Source organism: Tinamus guttatus, unplaced genomic scaffold, assembly GCF_059628265.1.
Source record: "Tinamus guttatus ecotype Peru unplaced genomic scaffold, ASM5962826v1 Tinamus_guttatus_pri_ptg000456l, whole genome shotgun sequence".
Taxonomy (NCBI): Eukaryota; Metazoa; Chordata; class Aves; order Tinamiformes; family Tinamidae; genus Tinamus; species Tinamus guttatus.
This window is the reverse complement of record NW_028288990.1, coordinates 1,213,084-1,239,003: the sequence shown is the minus strand read 5'-3', so window position 1 is coordinate 1,239,003 and position 25,920 is coordinate 1,213,084. Positions and strand designations below refer to the sequence as shown.

Genomic DNA, 25,920 nt, shown 5'->3' with positions numbered 1-25,920 from the left:
TACTGCCATAGCCTTTTCTGTATAGGGACTCAGGGTGCTAGACATACTGAATTGCTACTAATACTTTGTAATTTCTTTAACCGCTGGTTTGGGTGGTTTAATGAAAACAAGTGAAGTTTTCGTGTCTGAACTACCATCTTGATGTCTGTATCTTTCAGTTAAGACAAGCAAAAGTGCACAGAGAGCAGGATTTGTTGAAAATTAGGGTTTTAACAGTTTAATTGCATCATCTGTTAATGAAGAACACAGAAAAAGATACTGTGATAAATGCAATAAAGATATTGTGATTAATACAACAAAGCTCATGCTTACTGCTGATTTATTTATTCTGCATTAATCCTGGATTTACCTCTGTGGGCTGCATTAATCCAATATTTTCACCATTCTGTCAGAGGTATGTAGGAAACATTATTAGATGTACTGGAGGGCCAGAGAGATGATTGAGTGCATAGTAGACATGTCCTGTGACCTGGAGAGAAAAAAAGATCATTCCTGGGTTTATCATCTAAGGTATCCATTCTCCTCATGTCTGGAGTAGAGTCTTAGTATTTTAATAGGCATGAGGACCTTGGTGATAAAAGATAAAATTGAAAAATGAGAACATCTGTTTCTTTATTACAGAAGACAATATAAAGTCTGAAGTTTAGGCAGGAGCATAATTTTCTGAAACCTCTTTTCAAAGATACAGTAAGAGAGAACATGCACAGATACAGTAAGAGAGAACATGCACATAATGGTACTGCGGGATCAGCTGGCACTTCTATAAACATTTTTCCATGGCTAAATTGTAGCTAATTTGGGTGAATGGTTATATTTACAGTCACTGAAATTTTATCACTCTTAGGCTTCTCTCAGTCTTCTGGAACAAGGCAGTATGCTGTGAATACAGACATGTGTCTTGTCTCAGTTTATACTTTAAACTTTAAAGGGCTTTTAAAGCCCTTCATTTCGGCTTTTGTAATTTTTTTTTATTAAAAACAAAGTAGCTTTACACTTTTTTTCTCACATGAAAGGTGATTGCTGAGCGATGTGGGGATCATTTTGTGCAACACATCGCCAGTGGCTCATCATAGATGATACTCTATTCCCTAATACTACCACAAGGTGGAAGGAAAAATTGGTAAAATTCTTTTTCCACTGGAAAATATTTCAACAAAATGATCCTAGTATATTGTAATCACTTGTTTTCTCTGTGAGGAATTAAAATTGGGAGTGGTAGTGCTGATTTAGAAATTCAAACTCCTTTGTAAGGCAGAATTTCCATTCTCTGTGTATCAGCACACTTTTGGGCTCCTGCAGATTCAAGGCAGGAGGCTGAAGATGATCAGCTATGCTAATGTCTGCTGCTGGTTAATCCACTATTAGTGGTGATGTTATTGGAGTCACAGCAGCGCTTAAATGCTTCAGTGAAGAATGTGATCCGCATGTGCCTGGGCACTGTATGTGTAGTTAATAGGGAATAGTTTTGATCAAATGCTAGACTGAGCAAGCAAGTGAAGAGTAGTTTTGTCAGCACTACGGAGGATAGCGGTTTGAGAAAATATTAGGAGGGCTGTGATGAAATCCCATGCACTGCTCTGAAAAAAAAATCTCATGCAGAATCACAGCAGATGTGTTTTTTATTCTTTGTTTTTTTCCATGCTGACCTTGCCATGATCCCTGAAAATTTCTCCTTTTTTATGATGTCCTTTGTTACTGTTCTTTGTTCACCCACTTCTCACCCATTTTGCCCCTAGTGGGTAAGTGAGCAAGGAGTGACTGCAAAGGCTGTGGAGGAGAGTGCTCACATTTATATTTATTGTTAATCATTTGGGCTGCTGGCAGGCCGCCTAATTGCCAGAACAAAAGGAAGCTCGGGAGAAGCATGGCCATAGCCCTGGCCAAGTGAATTTCAGTAAGATACATGGTTTATAAGAGCTTACCATACATGGGGATAGTAAACATTATTGCTGCTTGAGTGTTCTCATATGATTCTGAATAATGGATTTATTAAATATATTTCTCAGCAAAGCGTAATTTAAAGAAATAAAGCAAAATGTGTTTAGCAATTTCCTTTCATGCTTTGTTCAGGACAGCCAGGAGAGTAGCCAGTGTATCTGTTAAAAAGCTTCTGGTTCAGAGACATCCACTTTGCTTTTCAGGTACATAATTCTCATTAATGTTAATGAGGTACCTGCAGATATGAGACACAGAAGGGCATATTCCGAAGAAAGAGATTTGTACATATTCACTTTGTTTGGCTTGCTCTGTGAATATGATAATCTGTATCTTCTGTCAGAGGGCTGGAAATGGTTTTCCCCAGCAAGCAAAGGACCTGCAGTACTTGTGGGGTGTGTTGGCGTTTTTTTTTTTTTTTCTTCTTTTTTTCTTTAAATAATAAGAAAAGAAACCCTTCTCCTAACTTGTTTCCAAGCTTGTTTTCTTTCCTGTTGTTGGAATTGCATCTGTGGCCACATATAATGCTCCAAAAGTGCAGTCTGAGTGGAGAAAGTTTTGTTAGATATTAAGGCATATACATTACCAAAGAAAAAGATGAAAGAAAGAAAAAGGAAGAATGCCTGACCTTGCCTTGTGATCACTGGTGGGGCAGAAAGATTATTTTTTGCCCTGCCTACTTGCCAGTTTTAATAGTGGATTTATTGGATAAAAAGGCATATCATTAAAAATGTGCAAAGTGCCCTGTTTTGGTGGTTGGAAGGGGAACCTTCCTGCTCTTCCCGTTGCTTTGCTCTGTGTGTCCCCGGCAAAGCCTCCATGGTTCCCATGTGGCTGCAGCGGTTCAGGAGCAGGAGGCCTCGGTCTCCCTCCGCCGCGTCCCCCCCGGCTCTGTGGGGCTCCCCGGAGCTCGGCAGCCCCTTGGGACATCCGCCCCTGACATGGCATGTGGATCCCCAGGGCGGGGCCATCGCGTGGCCCACGTGGCACATGAGGTTTGCAGAGCAGAGCTTCAGCCGGGGCTGCTCTGACTCGGCTTGTGATAAGGCAAGGGAGAACAAGAAAAGGATAGAAGTCACTAGTATGTGGAATTGATTTATTTATGTTTGCATCGATGTTACTCATTGTTGATTTCAAGTACATACATGGTTTACTGCTTTCTCGCTTCCCAGAATACAAATGAGGTTCTCATTAAATTTAAAACTCCTCTGTGATGGAAAATATTACTGAAGTTGGAATCTTTGCTAACATCCTTACACACAAGAAAACATTGATACTGCCTTTCCCTGCTTACCTTGTAGCTACTCCCACTTAATCAAAGCCTTGGCTGGGAGAGCTGGTTAGGGAGCTATCCTTGGTGAAGTTTGCATTTATTTATTTCCTGCCTTGCCTCCCCACTTGGGAGCTGCCAGCCGCAGCTCACACGTGGGCAGCTCCTCGCTATCGCTTGGGGCAGGTCGAAGCAAAACGAAGAGCCGTTTCCCTGACCAGCGTGTTCCCAGGCACTGAGAGCCACACAATGGGCAGAGAGAGGCCGGTTGCATTGGCAGTTCATTGAGCTGCCCTGGATTTAGACCTTCTCCCTGCTTTGAATGGCTGGGAACAGAAAAAGGCTCAAAAAGTGCCTAGAGAATCGTGTTGCTTCGCGCTGTCCAAGGCTATTGCAAAGATAACACGAGTGGGCAGGCGTTACCCGTTTTTATTAGAGTAGCAGCTCAAAGCACTGGATAAGCACTCAGAGCACACTTTGAAACTGGAAGGAAAAGTGGGGTCTACAGGGCAGGGAGGCTATGCAGATCCCACCCCACATGCCCATTTACCTAACAGGATGCTGGGGTATAGTGAAGGAGTGAAGGAAATTAGAGGGTTTTTTTTTTTTCTCCTATTATTTCCCTTTTTGTAAAATAGTGTCACCTTGCAAAGGTTTCAGGTGTGCTGCTTACCAAGCTTCCCGTTAACGATGGCAGCTGCATTCCTGCTCAGTAAAGCTATGAGCAGCAGCAACAGAATCAAGTCCATCTGCTGATGCAGGGAGACATTTCACAAAAATAAGTTTATTTAAAATGTTATCCAAAATTTGCAGTAACTAGTAGTATGAATTCATTCACTTTGTAAAGCAACTTTTTCTTCTTAATTTTTCTTTCTTGGGCATCTAATGTGCTTTACTGCATTTTAGCGAAAGAATTTGTGTCATTACATCATGGGTTTGTACAAAAAATAATTTTTAACCCTTTTAAGTTACTCCTATAGTTTACACTTGAAGCTGTGTTTTTATGCTTTTATCCATGTTTTAAAACTTACAGAGGAGAAAACAAAAATGTTGATTTCTCCCAGTTTGTGACTGTGGGAATAAAAGCCTTAAAATAAAAGGCCAGCTACTATGCGATTTTCAATAAACTAATAGGGGTGAGCGGTGTGGCCTAACAGCTTCTTGCTTGCTTTGCAAACTGCTGTCCTTGTTTTAAGTTACAGCTCAAGCCTCCTTACTAAGATGCGGTTTAGAGGTGTTCCTTCACTATCAATGGCAGTCTGAAAATGCTCGGTTTTCCAGAAACAGTTGCCCCATCAGATTATGGAATACATAATGCTTCCAAAAGATCTATTCCTTTCTCCATGAGAAGAGAATATCTGCATTTAAAAAAACAATTTCCCTTGAATGGCAACATGAATGCTTCGGACCAGGCAAAGAAGAAAATCTCTGTAGGTCTGTTAATGTAATTGTGCTTAAAATAAGCAGTATCTTATGAAAGAAAGACATCTTTGTTGTTGAAAGTGTTATATGCTGATTTACATAAAAACAGCTGGCCCGGGAACATTGCATTCCTGTGTGGATCCAATAGCTTATGCCAGACGGAATAAAAATGTCTTTGCTGTAGCTGGTGGCTGAAGGGAAGTGGATCGCTGTGGTCAGGCCAGGGTGGTGATCGCGAACAGTTCAGTGAATGTCTGTCATCCTGTGGAAACTGCTGCTGGTAGGTAAAACTTCTGGCAGTCGTTGCTGGCTAATTAATAAAGCTGAATGTTTTGCATAGTTGCGCTCCTCATTAGTGGGGTTCCCCAGGGAGAGTGCTTTCTACTTGGAGAAAAAAATATCTTTTTGCTCCAATTCTGCTTGATGATTTTGTGAGCACTGAAAAGGTATCTTGCAACCCCTGGCAGGACTTTGCAATTCCCCGTTCTCACCTCGGGTACTGGCAGGGAAGGCACCTCTTCTTCCTTGCACATTTGGAGGAGCACAAGAGACTCCTCCCCAGCAAGTGCCAAATGGCTCCTGTAAGCACATGGAATGAAGGGCAAGGAAGAAACCCAGCTCTCAGAAAGGAGGGCTTAATTGGAAGCGTGTTTGCACCTGTCAAGCCATTTTTAGTAGGCTCAAAAGGCAGAAAGTTCATCTAATGCAGCAGAGTTGTTTATGAATATTCAGCAGCAGTATTGCTTTCTTCCCTGCGAGTTTTGGCCTAGAGAGATTCCCTCGGGAATAGCTCCCTCCCTTTGTTTATCTAGTTGGTGTTTTCTTCTTTCCGGGTAATGCCTGTATAAAATGGACCATCCAGCTTCATTATTACTGACTTCTACAGCATCGCAATCACAAACTGGGTCTGCTTTGCATTAGGCTTTTTCCCTCCCATGGAAATCTTTAGCTCTTCCCTGTTCCTAAGCAATAACCATATATTGAGTTGAAATTAGTAGAAAAGATCCATGCACTCTTCCCAAGCCTTCAGCATACCAGCAGTGCATTATTATTTGTGCTTATTATTTATTTTGGACTCAGTTGTCCACTTATATTGTTGTAAGTGAGATCAGCGTTGGCTAGGTTGGCCCCAGCCCTCTTTAGGAGGCTGGGGATGAGCCTCTCGGTGCTTTGCTGCAGTTGCTGCCTTTGCACGTGGCTTCTCCCAGCAGACTTCTACAACAAAATGAATCATCCTTACATTTTTCATGTGAATTCCAGGAACGGTGCAGAGGCAAATGTCCCTGTTCTGTTGTCACGCGCTTGCCAATCGTCTGAAATGTGCTCAAAACAGTCACCGGGAAGCCACAGTTCATTTTGCTGTCACCTAATTGCATGCACCTGCTGGTGACAGCAGTAAAATGTGATGTCTCTGACATGATGGCAGCAGATGGGGTGCTCAGAAGAGCTGCTTCCATTTTTCTTCCTAATGAGCGCAGTCTTTTTCCCTCCTTTTGCCATTGTACTGCATTGATAAGATACAGAGATTCTGGGAAAGATGATGGATCCAATGGCAGGTCTTAATGTGACACTGCTGCTGCTTTCATGTTTTTCCTAGTAACGCATTAATCATATACTCACATATGAAATTTTCTTTGTAGTGGAATTAATGGATTGAAGAAAAGACCTTTGGAGAAGAAATCCAGAACTCAGGTGAAATCCTGCTTCCAGGGTGGGCTTTTTAGCAAGTCAGGTCAAGAGCAGGTTCCTTCTTGTTGTTCCCCGCACTGCTGTGGAAGCTGTGACCTGAGCAGTGGCACTTATTTATAAGGTTAGGAGGGCTGTGGAATAAACAGACTGTTCATGAAACTCTCTGAAGAAGCTGTGCAAGCATAGCGTTCTTAAGAGAGGTATTTGAGCTCCTGTGAATAGGTGGTGCTGCACATACAGTTCTGCTGAATAATACTTTTTTTTCTGGTATACATAAAAAATATATATTTTTGTGGAATTTGTTTGTATTTTATTGGTTTTGCAATAGGGATCATAGAAACTTTCATCTAGTGATTCCTTTTGAGCTGAGGTTTGCTTGGGACTTTTCTAAAGCAGTTAACTAGGGAGCACGAATTCCATTAATAGCCACTTAAATACTTTGGAAATGTCTTCTCAGCGTTCAGTCCGTAATTGCCACAGACACATGACTTGGGTAATGTTGGATGTGGAAAGTTTCTAAATCTGAGATCAGAGCTGTTTAGAAAGTAGGGGGTTTGTTTAAAGCATTCAGCAAATTTTGCTGCTACATGCTCATCGGCCCAGCTGGGGGTACAGATAAATACACTGTGTAAATGAGCCAGTATGGGCCTCATCAAACCTGCCAAAGGCCATCAAAAATCTCCCACTGGGAAGGATGTTGTCTCAGACCTGTTACAAATAAATACAGCGGGGGTGGGGGGGAAGGCAAAGACTTTGAGCCATTCTTGCTGTTGGATAATAGCACTATTTTATTGTTAATTATCTTGTTTCCCAGCTCTCTGCCTCTCCTAGGCGCATACCTGCACTTCCCTCTCCCTGAAAGCTGAACACAGTCTGAGCTTTCCAAGTCCATTGCAAAACCCTGCTTGGAAAAGAGGGACCTACAAGTAAAGTTTTGCAGGAGACAGTTCAGTTCAATCCATGGAACCTGCTGTTAAAATCACAGCCAGCTCCCAAGGTGGCTGTCAAAAACTACCTAAGAAAGATATCCTGGAGCCCTGCTCCATCTCCTGGTTTCACACCTTGGCTCTACCTCTAAAACTAGTATTTCCATGGCAGCAGGACTTTTGACAGGGCTAAAAGCTCTTCATTTCTCTACATCCCCTGGCTCAGTTGCTGCAGATTTTGTTGAGCTGCAGTGCTGCAGTCTAGGTATTGGTGGAGATGTATCCACATAATGCATCATTTTTCTTTTCTCTTTAATCACTCTGTAAATCTAAGTAAATAAATACAGAGCAATAAATGTTCTCTGGTATATTTGATAAGATTAACACTCTTCTAGTAGCATAACAGCTCATGATGGTCTTCTCTGTTTATGTTCCTGCTGGAGAAGAGGAAAAGTTTGGAGAGCAAATTATAAAGTGTATGGGCTAGTAAATCGTCTGTCATAAAGCTGACTGTTGCTTCTTCACAGTCTCTCTTTTCTTTTTTTTTTTTTCCTAGCAAAACTCTTAGTATTCTAAAATTCAGAAAATAGAGCCTTCCTCTCTATTTTTTCATGTTAAAAAGAAAATAAATCAGAAGAACGCTTATTTTTATCAAGTGTATGCTCTGAATAAGTTAAAATACAGAAGTACTCAAACAGGCTATTGAGGCATTCAAAACCTAAGTTTTGTTTTGGATCTCGTTTCTCCTAACAAGGTATTTTTAAGCTTAGATCAGTACAGATTTTCATGGTATTACTGTCATAACTCCTTTGTCTTCCTGATACAGAAAATACTACTTTTTTAAGCAAACAAAAGGAAGGGGATCAAATACACCTCTCCACATTTTTGTGCTTGCTATTTTATGTAGTTCCTAAAGCCATACTTGTATTCAAAAGATTTTTAGGAAACACTTATATAAAACAACAAGCTTTTGATTTCATTTATTCTCTCACACAGTAGGGGAATTTGTGCCTGCAGTTGTGACCTATGCTTATAGCTGAAGAATAAAAATACAATTCATACCTTCAAAACCCTCTTTGTATACATATAGATATGCATTGTTGACTTGCAAAGAAGTCAGGGATAGAGAGCAAGAGAAAGAGTTAGCCCTGGAGGCATCTACTGCCCCATATTTATAGACAGCAGTAAGACAGGCAATACTCTGCTAAGATCTCATTGGGAAATGTGATTGCAGATGCAATCTCTTCTGTGTGTTTTCCCTTCCATCTAAATATATTCCTACTCTAAATGTAAAAATAGCATCTCAAAAAAGAGATGACAGAAATGTTTTCCAGTTATAATGTGAACGTTTTTGATCACTGTTTGTACTCTGGGCTGGTACACATATTGCATATGCTTAAAATTCCTGTGGAAAACACTCTAGGATCAAATAGGCTTTTGTTGCATAAAAGAAAAAGTACAAACACACACACAAAAATCATCTCTCTTCCCTGAGTCCTAGCTTGCACTTTGCAGAGCAAGAGGAGTGATCAGGAGATCAGGTTTTTGCCAATCTCTGTGGTCTTACTGTTTTGTTTTGGGACTAGTGCCGTGTCCTTGCATTCTCTCTAGTGTGGTAGATGTTATCCCTGGTGCACTTGGCAAAGTAGATACTGAAATGACTCTGGAAGTCTGTGGCACTAAGAAGCATTAAGACTGCATCTTTTAGCCCTGGTGTTTTGCCTTTTCTGTGTTCTCTGTAACAGACACAGGTGTTAGCAGGTGCAGACAAGTCCTTCATATATATCCTATCTCCTTTTTGTCCAGGATGGTTTGGTGTGCAATTTTATCTAATATTAAGTATCAACAGTTTACTGATCCATGGAAGCTGTCATGGGATGCAAGAAATAGTGTAGCAGGAGACTGAGAAATCTTTTTAAAGTACACAATATAGTTTAAAATATCATGTATTGTATATATTTTTCTGTGTACATGCTGATACAGATAAGAGCAGTTAAGACCAGCATGTTAGGTCATCATAGTACCCATTCATCACCGGATTGTACAGCTTTGTTGCTCTTTTTTTTTTTTTTTTTTTTTAAGAGGAGAGCAAAGAAGAAACTCTCGAAGAGAAACCCTGGAAGATAAAAAGATGATTGCTGTTGTTCCCAAGAATGGCAGCAGTACATTTAAAAGTGGGATTTGATCCATGTCTTATTGAGGAAGTGGTGTGAGCAGCAGCTGGAAAATGGGGCAATTTACAATCCAGGCACCAGGGAGAGCAATAGAAAGCTCAGGGAATCTTTGGAGCGTCCCATCTCTTTTATTGTTTAGATGATGTATTGTTCCATTGTGAAAGGCAAGAAAGAAATTCCAGAGAATGGTTGAATTTCAGTGAGTTTTTACAGTATGGAGCTGCTGCGTGCATCTTTCCAGATTTGCTTATCTTTGGTGTGGACTTCAGCTGAATTATCAGATGCTGGTCGAATGCATAGGAAATAGGAACCAAGGGCTGTGTTTAGAGAAGAAACAGCACAGCCTCTCATCATCCTTTCTTCCATCAGAGCTGAATATGATCAGCATCTCCCAGTGTAATCATAACTTTGGTCTCTGAAGGTCATGGACAGCTTCATCTTGAGAAGGGCTTGTGCTGTGGCTGCCCCCTGGTTCCGTGGCTGGGCACACAGGTGGGCAGAGCAGGCAGTGTTGCTTTGCTGCAGATTGTATCTCAGGTTGCCTTATTCAGGAAGACAGGGCAAAAACCTTGTTCGATATCTAATTAATACAGGACATACTGCTGCTTCCCTCAGCCTTGGAGGTGGAGGACAGCTTGGTCAAGTTGGTTCTTGCTGTTGCACCATCGGCTGACTAACTCCAGAGCCCCTCCTGGATCACGTCCATATATCAAAGCTGGCAGATTTTGGCCTATTATAAATTCAGCAGTAAAGCGAGAATAAGAGGTGAGAGAGCTGCACTGTCTGCTCTGCCTGCCCCTGCCTCTAAAACCGTCACTGCTCATGGGGATTGCAGATGGGCATATGCAAGTGAACAGGGCTCTTACTCTTCAAGCCCTATGTGCTGGTTGGGAAGAAGGGAAGGAGACAGCAGACATGTACTAACATGGGAAAAGACAAGCACTCTCTCTCTCTCTCTCTCTCTCTATATATATATATATATAAATATATATATAAAGTTGTGTGTGTGTATATATATATACATACATATACATACACACATATACTCTATAAAACCAGTTCACATGGTTGGTTGGTAGGGGTCTCTTTCTCAGCAATGAAAAGAAATACCCAGCCCATTTCTTCTTACTGTAATTTTGTTTCCGTCAAAATCTGAAAACCTCAGTGTTGATTATTGCTCTTGGGAAACGGCAGTATTATATTTTATTTGATCCGAGATTGGTTGGAACAGTTTGTAATTGACCACATTAAACTTTTGAGCGCCTCCTGTTGTATTCCTGCAACAGCTCTGCTAGCAAATGCCACTTAGGCATTTTTGTCACATATCGCTAGAAACTTAGAGCTGAAGAAAGGTTTTAAAAAAAAACAATAGTTTTTCATGACTGCCTGAAGCTTTATGATTTGGCTCGCTGGGTTGGTTAGCATTGTTCGCTGAAGCTCTTCTGGTGGTAGCAAGAAGGCATCAAACAGTCTATTTTTGAAGCAAACATCTGTGTTGAATTGTGTTTGTTTTTTTTTTTTTTTCAATTCTACATAAGGTAAAATGATTTTTGGAAGCTTGTATAATCATCCAGGATGTACTCCTGTGTGTTTTCTCCTTGTTTGCATATGTTATTTTTAACTTATTTGCTTTATTTACTAGCAGAATAATTTTTAACAATAGTAATGTCCTTATAATGATCAGGGGGAGAGAGGAAACAGGCAGAAAAACTGTTATGCTGTGTTACACTTAGTATTCTTCATATTTATGCTCTTCTTCAGAAAATAGCTTTTTTGGAGGTGTGGAGGTGCTTTTGTTGAGCGTATGTAGATTGCCAAACAGAAGAAGAGAGCAAATGTAAAATTCTGAATCTCATACTGCCAATACTTAGAAAAGCTCTTAGAAGCAGACTGCACGAGGTACTACAGCAGTGTAGTTTATTTTCATCATTGATATGTTTTCAAATATCACCATTGGCACCAATCTCTGCTGACCTGGCATGTTCCTGGGCTTGATCTCCACCTTCTCAGGCTGGGTCACAGAAGGGAGGTTGAGCTCTGGAAACTTGATCACGTTCAAAGAAGTGATACCAGACGTTCTAAAGAAAGCTGCTTTCTCTGGGGCAGGAAAGTGCTCTAAATTAACCTCTTTGGTTTTTCTTATGGGACATGTGTTTTAAAATTTCACCTTCGCCAGGAAAACTGGGGAAGGAAGGTGGGAGGAGGAACAATAGACTATGGTTGGTAGTAACCTTGAAGATTTATTTTGTGCTTGCAGAATCCTTATTGAGGGCAGTAGGGGGAATCGCTGGATAGGGTCTGCCTGGGGTTGCTGGAGTGAAAAGTATTCCATGTGGGAGTGACCGTATGTGGGATAAGATCATAGTGTTTCATAAATCCAGATCTAAACAACTTCTGTGTTAAGAGCTGCCCAGCTGGTTTTGTTTGTTTGCTTGTTTTATGGCTTTTCTAGGAGCTCTTATTATAGGTTGTTGAATAGAAAAGGCCACAATGACATTTCTTAGATTACAGATCGCATTGTGAATCTTGGAGGTTGAAGGCCACTCCTGCTGCACTGCTATTAGCTACTTGTTTTTCCTTATCTTTTCAAGCAAGCCAAAGTCCTTTGCCCAACAAAGATGTTAATGACAGAACAGACACTGGATATGAAAGCTTTGCCTTAATGTATTAGCTTTTGGGTTAATCCTTATGTCAAAAAACTGTGAAGATATAAAGGGCTTTATAGCTTTTGGTCATGTTATTTTTTCCCATTTATGTATTTTTATATATTCATAACATCTTTCTCTTGTGGATTTTAGGTCATGTCTGCATGAGTTGCATGCTCTGGCTTCGTAGTTATGTGTCATTAACTTCTAGTACAGAAAAACTGTTCATAAGGAAAATATGTGTACATTTTTTGTCCTATTTTTTTCCTCCTAGTTGCCAACAGGCAGACCTGAATCTTATTTATTACTAGTACTAGTAGGTACATAAAGGTAAGCTTAGGCAATGAGAGTTTTGTAATTTTAAACAGTCAATCCATGACACTTTTTAACTGCAGTTATTTCAGCAATGTGTCAACTGGTGAGACCATTTTTTTGGATCTAATTAAACTTTCTAAACAATTCTTTTGACAATAAACAAGAGAAAAAACAGAAGCCAGCTAACCCCCCTTCGGCTAAGCATACGCAGACATCTAGCTGTGACAGCTCAGACCTCAACACAAGTCTTCGGGAATATTTACCTACCTTTTCAGACAGGTTTGGCAGCCTGTTACTGATTTTTCTGTAATGCTACAGCTGCTCCTAATATATGCATATTTGAGTTTGTCTGTGTTATATATCACTTTCATTGATGATTGCAAAACAGGTGCACCCTTAGGTACCTTATTAAGTTGGCACATTGCTCAGTATTTTAGCTTTTTATACTTGCTAGCTCTGCAGAGCACCCAGGAAAAGATCTGTCTGTGCATCAGAGAGAGGCAGGGCAACTAGCTGTTTTACTATAGCTAAGTCAGGTTAGAATCACAGAATCAGTGTGGTTGGAAAAGACCTTCATCGAGTCCAGCTGTGAGGTTGAAATCCTCCCAAGGGCACCTAGAGGATCAGGAAGCATTGCAGAGGTGGCGTGTCCATCTGGTTATCCCTCTGGATGTTCATCCCACAATTGCACTGGTATCAGCTCCCAAGCTAAGTGGTGTCGGGTCCAAGAGATGCCCCAGATCCTGCTAGTTGTGTTAAGGCCACAAGAACTGTCTCGGCGAGATTAGTAGGAGTAAATAAACAAATCATTTTAATTACTTAGGTCAGTAGGGTCTTATTCCAAACACGAAAGAAAGTAGGTTTACTGAATTTTTTTAATTATTTTTATTTTAGAAGCTGTCATTTTTATTTAGATTTCCTCAAAAATATATATATTTGAATTGAGCTGTGAATCTCTCTGTAGTGAGTTCACAAAGAAATTAAAGAATAAATTAAGTTGTCTGGCGTAGAAGATGGCCCTAATAAGGTCAGTTGTTCTTTTGATAAGTAATTAATCAGGAATCCTGATTATGGTTTACTATCTCTGGTAAAAATAAAAAGAGCATTATTTTATTTTTATGGTTAGAATAAGTCTTTTAATTGATAGTATTTTGCAGGAGGAAAGCATCCATTAGTAGTGCGATTGACATTTAAATTAAACAGCATTCGTAAAGCTAGGCAAAGTGCAAAACTCTGCAAAGCTCAAGAATGAATGTATGCATGTAAACTTCACACTTCCGTAATTTGTTGCTTTAGTAGGAAAGCATGTTGGCTACCAGTAAATGGGGAGTCGAGGTCTTCACCTTCAAATGATTAGCAATATTATTATTTAATATTATAATTCTATTAAAATCAAGTTCAATTCTCTGCCCATCATCGTAGTAAGGACATCCTTCAGTAAGGACAATGCAGTGTGAAAGATACTTTGTTGTTTTGTATTCTCATCCCTTGCATAGGTGTGCAGAAAGTGTGTGCAGTAGAGTGTTTTATTTTACCCGTTCATTCATTTGTGGAAGGACACGTATGCTGAACATACATACGTACCAACATACCTACACACATCATGATATATGTGTATTGGTGAAAGAAGGTGGTGAAGGTTTTGATAGTCACTTCTTGTCTCTATTGCTTAAAAGCTTATTTTCTAGTGAAGGTTCCCCAAATAAAGATATATCACCATGAAACACTGTCTTGGTCAACCTCAGCCATTTCATTAGATTTGTTTTTTTCTGGGCTAAGGAGGGCCTTGAGGATGACACTGAGCATTTGACGCTTGGTTAGGAGGTTTTGGTGAGACTGGGGTAGGGGCCAGTGGGAAGATTTGCCAGGCTCAGCGCTGCCTCCGTTCCCGAGGGGCACGGTCCATGTGAGGTGCTTGATGTGAGCAGCTCGGGGCGTGCAGAGCAGCACAAGGAGACGGGAGAGCTGCCCCTCGCAAATGTTTCCCTTCCAGAGATGCACTTTCGCTTCCATGACGCCCTGGTGTATTGGCTAAGGGTTATCCGATGTGTAGTGTAGCTGTTTACAGTGGCGTTCCCTGGTTTGTGAAATCCACCCACCCCCTTTTTTAAGGTCCATTAGTAAGATTAAAGCTGTACATGTGTGAAAGCATAAGAGTTGCATGTCTAGATTATATTAAGCTTGTCCTATCCTTTATCTTGGCCAGTAAAAATAGAATTTTAATAAAAATAGTGGAAACAGAACAACATTTTAGCAGCTGTTTATCAAATCTATACCATCTCATCTTGCTTCGATATTTAGATATGTGAGAGTAGCTTTAGGAGGCACAGTCACTGAGAAAGGGGAAGTCTAGAGAGAGATCCCCCTAATTTTACAATTTTACTGTTTCTAGAGTGGATTCAGTGGAGTTGCTTCTAGTATCTCACTTTTGGAAGTATTTGTGAGATTTATCAACACTACCAAGAGAAAAAGAAGTGGGAGTGGACTATTCTTGAGGTTAGATTAATACCCTAGGAAAGCTGGCTGCTAGTTGCCTAAAATACCATTTGCAATATGATAATTTGAAATAGTAGTGCAAGTCAATTGTAAATTACGTAAGAAATGAAGGAGTTGAACAAAAAAAGTCACAATATTAAATTTTCTTCTGTGATTTGAAGATAATTATCTATTTTGCAATTTTGGCTTAGTGGATGTTGTCAAGCAAGCATTTATATACTTTTAGGATTTTTTTCTTACGTATCATTATATTCATGAGGACAAATAAGATAGATCCTAGTGCTGATGGTGAATACAACAAAATTCATGTCTGTTCTTTGTTTCAGACAAACGTTTAGATTCTGACTTCACTGGCTCCGTTATATGCAAAACTCCATCACTTAAATTTTTAGTTAAGGGTTAAATTATGTTTGATTTGTTTTGGGTTAACCTTTTCAAATATATGAAAGGTTTATTTTAAGTACAACAGTACTTTTATTTGCAAACTTCTTACCTTCTGAAGAGTGTATTGTTGAATATGCTCATGCTATTTTGCAGTGCTCCCTTTGAAGATTTTTTCTAATAAACGTTGTCTACAAGGACTTAAAATCAGTACACAGACCTGTCAGAGCTTCATGGCAAAACTTGCATTCTCTTTCTCAGTCCTTTTTTAAGATGCCAAAGCAATGTCATTCAAACCTTGGGGGCTGCTAGCAGCAGTAGCAGAGGAGATGGTAGAGGTAGCAATCAGATTGTGCTTATACCCTTCCAGCTACTAGTTGGATTTCACAGTGCAGTCACCTAACACTGTTTGATCGCTTCATGTGCAACATATATTTGGTGTAGGAATTTTTACATGCTTTGCTGCATTAAGTGATCAAAAGAAGCAAGATCCTCTGTTGTAGCATTGATAATAGGATACTTGGCACTGTGCATCTCAGCACAGCACCCAGTGAAACTGTGAGGTTCCTTTTGATTCTCAAAAATCTTCCCCATGAACAAAGGTAAGATAAAGGAAACTGCTATAATTGAGAAAATATACATAATATTAAAGCTTGCCAGTGGATGACTCCATACTTGGTTATAAGAAAGCTGGCAGAAGAAAAAGATGGGAGTGCTCAGAAAAACAGAGGTTACGGTTGGAACTTGCTTTTCTGCAGACAGTGAGTGCGAGGCCTGATGGCGGTGTGCTGGAGCTCTACAGTCTGGTAAACAGTGTAACTGTGTCTTCTTGGACTAGGTCCTTCCACTTCTGCTGTACATTTGTCTCACAGAAGCAATCCATTTTTTGTTGTTGCAGTCTATTTCTTCTGAAGCACTGCAGCGATATGAATCATTTACAATATAGAGAAGGATTCTGAAATGAGAATATCATGTTCTTTTTATTTTACAGATACTTGATAGGAGGCAAAAATATTTATTTAGGTCCACTATTCAGATGTCCTGCTTTTGAATCCTCTTGAGGGCTTTTTTGTTTTTATTTTGCTTTATTTTCTGGAAATGCATGGAAATAACAGCTTATCAATCCAAGGAAGATCAAGGACAGATGGATTCCACCTGGAAACCCAAAGCCAAGAGAAGCACTCTTAGGAGCCAATTCTTGAAATACATCTGTAGAAATGTAGTCGGTAGAAGGAAGGTCTGCAAAGTCGACATTAAAAATGTAATTAAAAATGTCTTTGCAGTGTCTGTTGGAAGCATCTGAAAATATGTGGAAGCAATGAAGATAATAGTTAAAAGTAAAGAGAAGCCTTTCAAGGGCCTGAATGCCAGGTAGCAGTTTTCACTAAGACTGAATAGAAGTTATGTATCTAATGCACTTCTTGTCTTGTTGTGACTTTTATGGGGGTTTTAATATAAATAGCCCTCTGACTCAGATTTCTAAAAACTAAAATATATTGCTAGTGTTTTCAGGAACATATGTGTTGATCTTATGAATATTAGTCATCCACCATGAAAGCCTGTTTGAGAATTTGCTGATGCTTAGCTTTTGATCCTAGTTAAAACTCCTACTGGGTCTGGCTTTATGACAGAATCACAGAATGGTTGAGGTAGGGAGATGTCTAGAGATTCTCTAGTCCAACGCCCTGCTCAACAGGAGCACAGAAACATTTCGAACATGTTCCATAGGATGACATCCAGGTGGGTTTTGAAGATCTCCAAAGAAGGAGACTCTACAGCCTTTCTGGGCAGCCTGTTCCAGTGCTCTGTCACTGTAAGAATAAAAACAAATTTTGTATGCAGATGAAGCTTCCTGTGTTTAAATTTTGGCATGCTCTTTCTAGCCCCACTCTCTAGGCCTTCTCCATCTCTTAAGCCTAACCCTAGCCCTAAGCCTGAGGTCACTAGGCCTAGTTCTGGCTAAACGGCAAATAAGATACTAGCACCAGTATGGATATAGCGCCGCATTTCCTTCGGCATGCGCTTTCTAGCCCAATCTGCAGGGGCCTCTAGGCTCCTCCAGGCTTTCTCTGTCTCTTAACCCTAACCCTAGCTCTAAGCCTGTTTGTTTCAGGCAAACAGGTTATTAGAAGAAGCCTGTAAGGCTTTTCTAAACACAGAAATCAATATCCTTTATACAGCACAATTTCCAGTGTGTATTATATTGTACTGCTAGTAAGGTGCTATTTGCCTTTTTTGGGGGGGGGGGCGGGTAAATGTACTTTTACACCTATGGTTGGCTATAGCTGCAGTGCCAGGAATATTCCTTTAACTGTTGTAGTACAGAAACACTGCATTGAAGTTTTGCACCAAGAATGCCTAGCCTTAGTTTTCAAATGTCACTTGGTGCATCTGGGAGCCCATTTTGATGCCTGTGAAGAGTTTGATCTCGAGGGAGTCCAAATTAGCCATTGACTCTTCAGGGTGGGCATACTGTGTTCAAGGTGCACATGTGTCTGCTAGCACAAAAGAGGAAATGTGTAAAAGGAAAGGCCAGGCATGGGAGTTATCTTGGCCACTACTTTAACAAAATCCTCCTCCCATCTGTTTCTAATTACACAATTTGGCATAAAATGTCTGTAATCTCTTCAATTTACCTAAAAAACTCCCCACAACTGAGACTTTGGATGAGCCACTGGAGAGGTTAAGGGGTTTCCTGGCTGTATGATATTTTGACAGAGAGTGCAGTGTTAAGGGCTGACTACCTAAATTATTCTTTACTGCATTTTTTCGCAAGAAAATTTAATTTTGCGTACTGCAGTAATGATGCTGAGTGGAAAATAAGATGCAGTATGCTGCTGCTGCTGCTGCGGGCTCTACACCATATGTTTTCCTCACATTTCTCTCTCAAAACCAGCATTTTTGGGCCTGGTTGTTAGGGTAATTGTATCATCTCAGTAATTCATCATGAAAATAACTTGCAATAATGCAGCTATGATATATAGCACTAAGAATTACCACATTTAGAACTAACCAGGAAAAACAGTACTATCTGAGAACTGAAGTGTCAGAAGTGCAGTTTTATAAATATTTCTGTATTTTCTGCTTGCTGAGTTTTATGTGTAAGTTGAATTGTTATAACAACGTTTAAAATAGTCTGTAAGGACAATTATTTCAAAGCAGAAAATGATAAAAATTGTTATTTCATAGCAGTGAAGAGTAGTTGCCTCCTGTTCTGCAATGCTGGGACAATGAATGATTTATGAATGATTTCCTGATGCTTTCTTTCCAGACTTCTTGTACTATGTGACCACCCCCCCACCCAAAAAAAAAAAAAAGTCATTTTCTCCACTTAATAAACCACTTAGGTATTGTTTTTTAAGAAATGCATTGGCTATAAATTAGTGTGATGGTAGGCCCATTGTCGTCACTTACCTGTTTTCAGGTTTATTAGTTTCAGACTAGACATGCCTTAATTTTTATAGCGCACCATTTCAGAGTGCAGGCGCTCTGTAGGTGTCCCTATGCATTTGCATACATAATACATAAAACTGATAGTGCTCTTTCTTATATGTCAACCAGGGGCATCTGGTGAACAGTAAATTTGTATTATCACTCTATTGATTTAGCAAGCAGAGGTAATTTAATGGCATGAAACTGAGGTCATTTAAAGGTTGAGTTGAAACTCCAATAGAGTTTCTAAATAAATGTGAGAACAAAATAAGTATCTTTTCCTTTTTTTGCTCCATTTCAACAAAATGCATGAGACAACTGATAGAGGCTGTCAAAATTAGGAGGAAAAAGATGTGTTGTTGCATATTTATAATTATGGATCCATTTTCTGAGGGCATAGTGTTTTCCACAGCATTGTGTTACCAAACTGGCATTTAAAACTAGATTCCTGTGTGCAAATGGATGTTTGTGCTTTTGTCAGGTTTGGGATTCTAACTGCAGTTCAAGTCAAGTAACGATATCCTTCAAATTATGAAAAAGACCCTTTTCCGGCATGCAGGCACAATATATGACAGTTTTCCCAAACGCCTCAGAAGCAAATGCAGAGTTTAATAGGTGGATATGAAGGAAGAATGACCAAAATAAGTGGGAGGCTACTCTGAAGGGAAGCACTACTTTGCCCCACACTGCTCAGATCGCTAAGGATTTGGTACAAGCCAAGGTCAACTGTACCGCACCTCCAGCTAAAAAAAAAAAAAAGTTCAAAAGCATGGGATTTAACATGATTTTCTGTTCTGTTTGCCTGTTGATGATACAGCCTATAGAACTTTAGTTTTTAAGCTTTTCTGTACAGTTATTAGAACTAGGAACTTAAAAATGAGAAATAGGACTTTCATGTAACCAGCAGCATCAAGCAAGGGAGGAGTTTTTTCTTTCTTTTTTTTTTTTTTCCTTCCTAGTAAATGTCTATTTCTGCTTTTTCAAAAAGCAGAAGAGTAAACAGCTTCAGGCTTGTCAGATGCCAACCTGTCAAGGATTAAATACAAGATGACTACACCTCTGTCAGATACGAGCAAAAACATTTTAAGTGTCCGCATATCATTGGTACTTTTGGCTTATAGCTCTCTGATAAAATTTGCAAGCCCCTTATACGTTTCCTACAATAAATTATTGTTGGTAAAATTTAGATTAAATGTTTTAACACTTTTCATAGACAAAAGTAATACCAAAAATACATGACTCCCATTTTTGAGGTTAAGTGAATGATGTAATACCTGAGATTGAGTTTTAAAACTTATTTCCAGAAAGTTAACTTTTTTCTTTTGTTTTCCATTGAAATGTAAAAGATGGATTCATTCAAAGAAGTCATCCTAAATGCTTTTTATTCTTAGGTCTTTTCCAAGAAACACTTGGTCTCAAACTATGTGATAACAAGAATACGTAAGACATGCATAACTATTCTATTAATCTTGGAGTCAGCATGTATATTCCGATCATTAGGTATCCATTCCCTTATTTTTACAGCGAGGAGTATCCATTTTTGCATGTGTATTTCCTTACTGGAGTCAGAAAATCAATAATTTTAACTATTTCTGTATACATTATATGTTATGTATTCTGTATACATTATAGATGTATATACTGCATATTATATATTATGTATAATTACATATATAATTATATACATCATAATATACGCATATTTTATATATCTAATGTATACATATTTTATATATATACACATATATATAAAAACATACCTTATAACATTATATGGAGAATACATGCATTATATGGAGAATTAGCCTCTGATTTGAGTGCAAATGATCTCACTTTTCCCACAAAAGCCCAATAAATTTATTCCTCAGTAAAATCTAGGAACCATCAGTCAGTTCTAAGGTTTTGTTATGGCATTCGCCAGCAGGTCATGCTGCAGGGAACTGGCTCTGTAAGATGAAGATGGCAGGCTTGAGCTTTTCTTCCTCTATCTGTTCACCTGTGGGAGTCATGATTTTATTGCTTTTCCTTGGCTGTGGATAAACATTGTAAGTATTATGAACTTAGGTTGTCTGTGGTCTCTTCTGAAATGACTTTTGTGCCGAATTTGCACACACTTAGGTTCGACTGATTCCAGAATTAGTACTACAGAGAGCAGTAAGAGCTTTAAAACCTTGCTGATGCCATAGGAAGTGTCATCATTCTGGAGACATATATTTATGCTTTCATGGGTTTTACTGCATCTGGAGTTGGCAGATAGGCTCTATTGGACCAGAGTCCAGTAAGAAAAAAATCCTGTCCCGTCAGCTCTTGTGTTGGTTGGCATTTCAAGTTTCTTGCTTGTTTCTCAGCAGGTTCTTTACTATTGCTAGTTTGTCACAAGCCTGCTGAAGTCAAGTCTGCAATTCATAAAATGCATTTCAGTGTATTCTGCTGGAGCTGCTAGATTACAGTAGTGCTTTTGAAGAGGAAATATTTTGAAATGTTTGGTCTATACATGTGCGTGAAAGTCACTCTTGAACACAGTAGACCTGCACAAGCACAACACAAGTCCGTCCAAAGAAGAGTGTGGTGAGTGTCCCGTTTCTCGTCCGTAGCCAAGGGCTACAGTGGGTGGTGATGGTTGCGTCAGGACTCGTAACATGCTCCGATTTGAACTTCCATATAGTTTCCAGAGGCAGAGCACAGCACCATTGCTTCTTGAAATGTCTTGGATTTCTCCTGGACAGTTTCTGCTCTTCTGACTTCTCTCATAAAGTCTGCAGGACAGTTGCCTCTCTCCCAAGGCACGCTCTTATTTTGGCCATCTCAACTAAGATTAAATCAAGGCATGGTAAGAAAGGGAATTGATCCCATTATCATACTCCTACAAGGGGTGAAATTGAGAAAAATAAAGTATAGGCTGTGTTGGGCATTAGTAGGAAACATTAACGATGTAGGGCCCTGGGTACCTTTTATCAGTTATGAATTGATGGTCTTGGTGGTGGGTAAACGTTAACCTCCTAGAAACTTGAATGTGAAATGTAGTCCTCTTCCAGACTGCTGGCAAGGGTAAGATTGTTCAAGGCTGTTGCTGATTTATTGAGAGACTAATTAGACCAAGATTTTTCTATAGGGCTAATTGTTCGGGTGCTGGTGAAGGAACCTCTCATTCAGCAGTTGTTTTCACACCATTTCTGATGAAGAGTAACTTTAAGGTTATCAATGAGCAAGTTGTAAAAGTCTGCATCTGTGTTGCTACTACTGCTCTTATCGTTCAGCTGAAGCTAGGAAAGGTTGAGAAGAGGTCGTAGTATTTTAGTGTGCTTCAGTTTTAAAAGTCTCTTCCCTTTCTACACTATCAAGCAACTCCAAAATTTCAAAACAAAACGTAATGGCCCAGAGCTGGTATCGGGTTATAGGTTACTGTACATCAGCTGCTGCACAATAACTATCTGTGGAAAAGGAACACGGTGAGTCAAATTACTGCATAATTATGCAAGGACTTAAAGAAATCCACGCATACAGAGATACAACTCAGCACATACGCAGTAACGTAGTACTTTGGTCATGTCATCGTCTGTCTGGGCCCCTGTATGGCAAGTTCCTTGCATCATGTATTATTTGTGTTTATACAGTGCTGTGCACAATGGGGTGTTCAGCAGGGTGTTCAGAAGTCAAAGTGTGCATGTAATAAAAAAGGAACACTTAGAAAGTAAAAACTTCAGTTCTACATCTTTGTTCTATAGAAAATTACATTTGCAACTTAGTCTCATGAAATCCCCCAGGTGCCGCAGGAGTGTCGTGTGTCAAGAGTTCCCGTCAAAAATGAAACATCTCCCATAAATATGGAGGTGTTAGAGTCCTGAGCTACACTTGCATTAGAAATGCAACAGTTTCCTGGCTTGACCAGAATGAAGTTCAGACCTGTGTGGGGTCCTAACCAGCAGTAAAAAAAAAATCCCAATGGTGTGTTATCATCTGCAAGATTGATATTCTGTGATAATGTGCCTGCATATGTATTTGGTTGTGCTGTATGCTGTACTTTTATTCAAAGACAAGCAAGTCAGGGAAACTTGTTTTCTCACTTTCAGGTATGTGTGTTTCAAGTACTCTTCATATCCTGCTTTTGAGTTTGTAGAACACTCATTCTTCTGTCAATAGCTACATGTTGTGCAATGGCCATTTGCTAATGATAATCTTGGTGACACTGCAGCGCTGCATTCTCTTATTTTGGAAAAGCTGTTGATAAAAGCTGGATTTTTCACTTAATTTTGCAGGCAGTTTTTCTGCATTTTATAAATTAGCAGCAGATCTCAGATTAGCAGCTAAGAGATTTGCTTTAGAGCCAGGACAATCTCAACGTGTCTTTTTATATGCTCTTGTGTGAACAGAGGAATAGAACAGGTGAAGCAAGTAAACTGCTGTCTCTGTGGTAGGACATAGGGGAAATCTGTTCTCAGCCATAGTAGAAGCTGTTGAAATAAAGCAGAACTGTGGTTAGTCTCCCAGGAGAAGCAGGAGATTGCTCTGCAACTCGCAGCAGAGGCATAAGGTGATGCATGCGCTAGATGAGACATCGTCTTTATTGACACCCTGTAGAAATGGTGAATGGGTAGACCAGCCAATAGGGAAATGTTAAGACAGTCAGCAAGGAGAGAAGAGGGATATTTAGATTATGGTTTATGCAACTGAACAAAGAGAAGACATTTTTCACTGTCATTCTGAAAATCTCAGCATAGAACAAGCCTTTTAAGCAAGTATTGCTTTAGAGACATGATGGCTAAATGAAGGGAGCAATGCTCAGTGTGACGAGGACTTCCGCAGAGTTCAGAGATTTCCTCCAAATATGCAAGTATGCAGGCAGAGACCAAGTCAGTTACGCTGAATCAGCTGCAAGGGCAGATAATAATTAAATAAATATATAAATTGGAAGAAATCTTGAGTTAAGGAGAGACTCCTGATAGCACAATACACAGAGATAGTTACTGTAGGAAGTGGTGCTGGTGTAGTGAGAGAAAGTGGGATCTGACTCAAAAGCTGTGTGGCCTAGTTCTGAAAGAATGGGGTTGAATGTCCGAGAGAAATTCAGTGTTTCATTGTGACCAAATCTGGTAATGGAAAATAATTTAAAATAACTTTTAGGAAGTAAGGACCAGTACCAAACACATGACACTTCACATAAAATTAGCATTAATTCTGCACGGGCCCTAATCTCATGCTCTGAAGTGCTTCTTTTTCTCCTTAATTTAGTGACGGCCCTTCAGAAATAGGACTGCTTACCACTAAGCCCTTAAACTTTTAAAAAACTTTAAAAGACTTTGTTAAACTGTAAATTTTGAGAGACATCTTAATGAATAAAAGACAAGAATAATGAAAACTTCTCCCAGTATCAGAGATGTAGTCCTTCCCCAAATACCTTGCATTTGTCTAGTGAAGTCACCTTTTACTTTCCTTGCTTTGTAGCATCCGTAAGGAAACAGAGAATAAAAGGCACATTTTAAATATCCAGAGGTAGTCTAGAAAATTCGCCTGGTGGGTGTTTTTTTCTTTTTCCCCTGAATGCTTTGGTTGAGGAAGGGAAGACCAATACGTAATACAGATTGTGTCACAGACATCTGGAAACACTGTTCCCTTGATTCTGAATGCAAATTTTCATACCATGACCCCTTCCCGCACCACTCTTTGGCACACCCCTTGGCAGGCCAATCTCAGCAGGAGCTGCAGAGTCTCTGACTTTCAAGAGGACAAGGCACTGTACCTCTGCTGCAGTTACGTTTTGTTTCTTTCTCTCTGATCAGGAATTTGCTTGCTTGTTTTAAGGTATACGTAACACCCATTACATCTGTGAAGACTGAGTGCAGATGAGGTTTTCAGAAAGTAGGTGCCAGTTTAAGACTTGGTTTTCAAATCCAGAAATTCCTCATGTCAAGTGATGTTGCAAACTTTCCAGTTCTAGAGCCTAAAATAATAATAAAAAAATCTCTTTGAGATGAAGAAGGGAGATAAAGAAACAAAACTTATTTGAGCCTTCCTCCTTTCTCTCCCTCTCATTTGGGACCAAGTCCCAAAATTGTTTCTTTATTTGGGACCAAGTCCCAAAATGAGAGAGCTCAATATTAATTGTCAACCAAAGAGATGTCCTGGACTTATTAGGCTGTCATTAGCACATGCAAGCCTTTGGAAATTAAGTTAATCTGAGGAGAGAAGAAGCTGTTAGAAAATTTCCTCCAGACAACATGTTGCCTCTTTCTTGCTAAAGAAACTCTAGTTAACTAGTTCTTTTTTTTTTTCTCTTTTTTCTTTCTTTTTTTTTTCCAATATACAGCACCAGGGAAAAATTGGAGTTAAATTTAATGTTGGAACTGATGACATCTCCATTGAAGAGATCAACGCAATCATTAATGATGGAAAATACCACGTAGTACGTTTCACACGGAGTGGTGGTAACGCCACCTTGCAGGTGGACAACTGGCCCATTATTGAACGCTACCCAGCAGGTAAGGACTGCAATGATTGCGAATAAGAGGGTGGGGATGTGTGCAGTTTTGACAATGTTGTTTCTCTTTCAATGCAATGTCAGCTCCTTCAAAGGATTTTAATAGCTAATTAAGTAATTAGAGAGTCCAGAGCAATGCAGTTCATGATGGTGGCATTTCCTAAGAGAATAATAATTAAAAATGCTTAATCTGTTTTACCAAATTCAAGTTATCACTGAAACTGGACATATACGATTATTAAGGCATGTGATAGTCAGTTTTGTTTCTTGTTTTTTTTTTTATTTTCAGTTGATTTTTTTTAAGGGGGAAAAAAAGGCTTTGACAAAAGCTGCACAGTAAGGTGAATTCCCAAAGGAACTGCAAGTGGAGTGGAAAACATTTGCACAGGAAAATATCAGCTGTTCTTTTAGTTAGAAGAGGCTGTTAAAACATTCTGAAACTTATGAAGTGAACTTATGAAGTATTACAATAGACAAAAGGAAGAAGTGGTATCAGTTCTTACCCAAAAGGGAAAAAAAGCAATCAAATTAAAATGCCTTAGCTTAATAATATCCTTAAGCTTGAACTTTAGGCATTTGATGCTGATTACTTGACCAAGCCCGCTCATATGAATGCAGGCTTTTGTGGATCAGGCTTGCATTTAATTTCATGTAAAAGTTATGTATTAAAGAATGTGTTACTAATTGTATTCATTTTTGAAGGCAGAAAGTTTTTCAGATATGCAGTCCCTTTCTATTGAATAGGACTACCGAGTTGTTA

At 39.4% G+C, this 25,920-nt stretch overlaps 1 protein-coding gene across 28 annotated transcripts in view; it reads left to right on the top strand.

Annotated features, from left to right (window-relative positions):
- Nucleotides 1-25,920, top strand: part of NRXN1 (neurexin 1) — a 601,940-nt gene that overhangs the window by 474,098 nt on the left and 101,922 nt on the right. For all 28 annotated transcript variants that reach the window (XM_088532146.1, XM_088532145.1, XM_088532137.1 and 25 more), the window contains one exon: nt 24,990-25,161. In XM_088532146.1, coding sequence (XP_088388272.1) covers nt 24,990-25,161 — 172 coding nt within the window. The remainder of the gene's footprint in view (nt 1-24,989; nt 25,162-25,920) is intronic.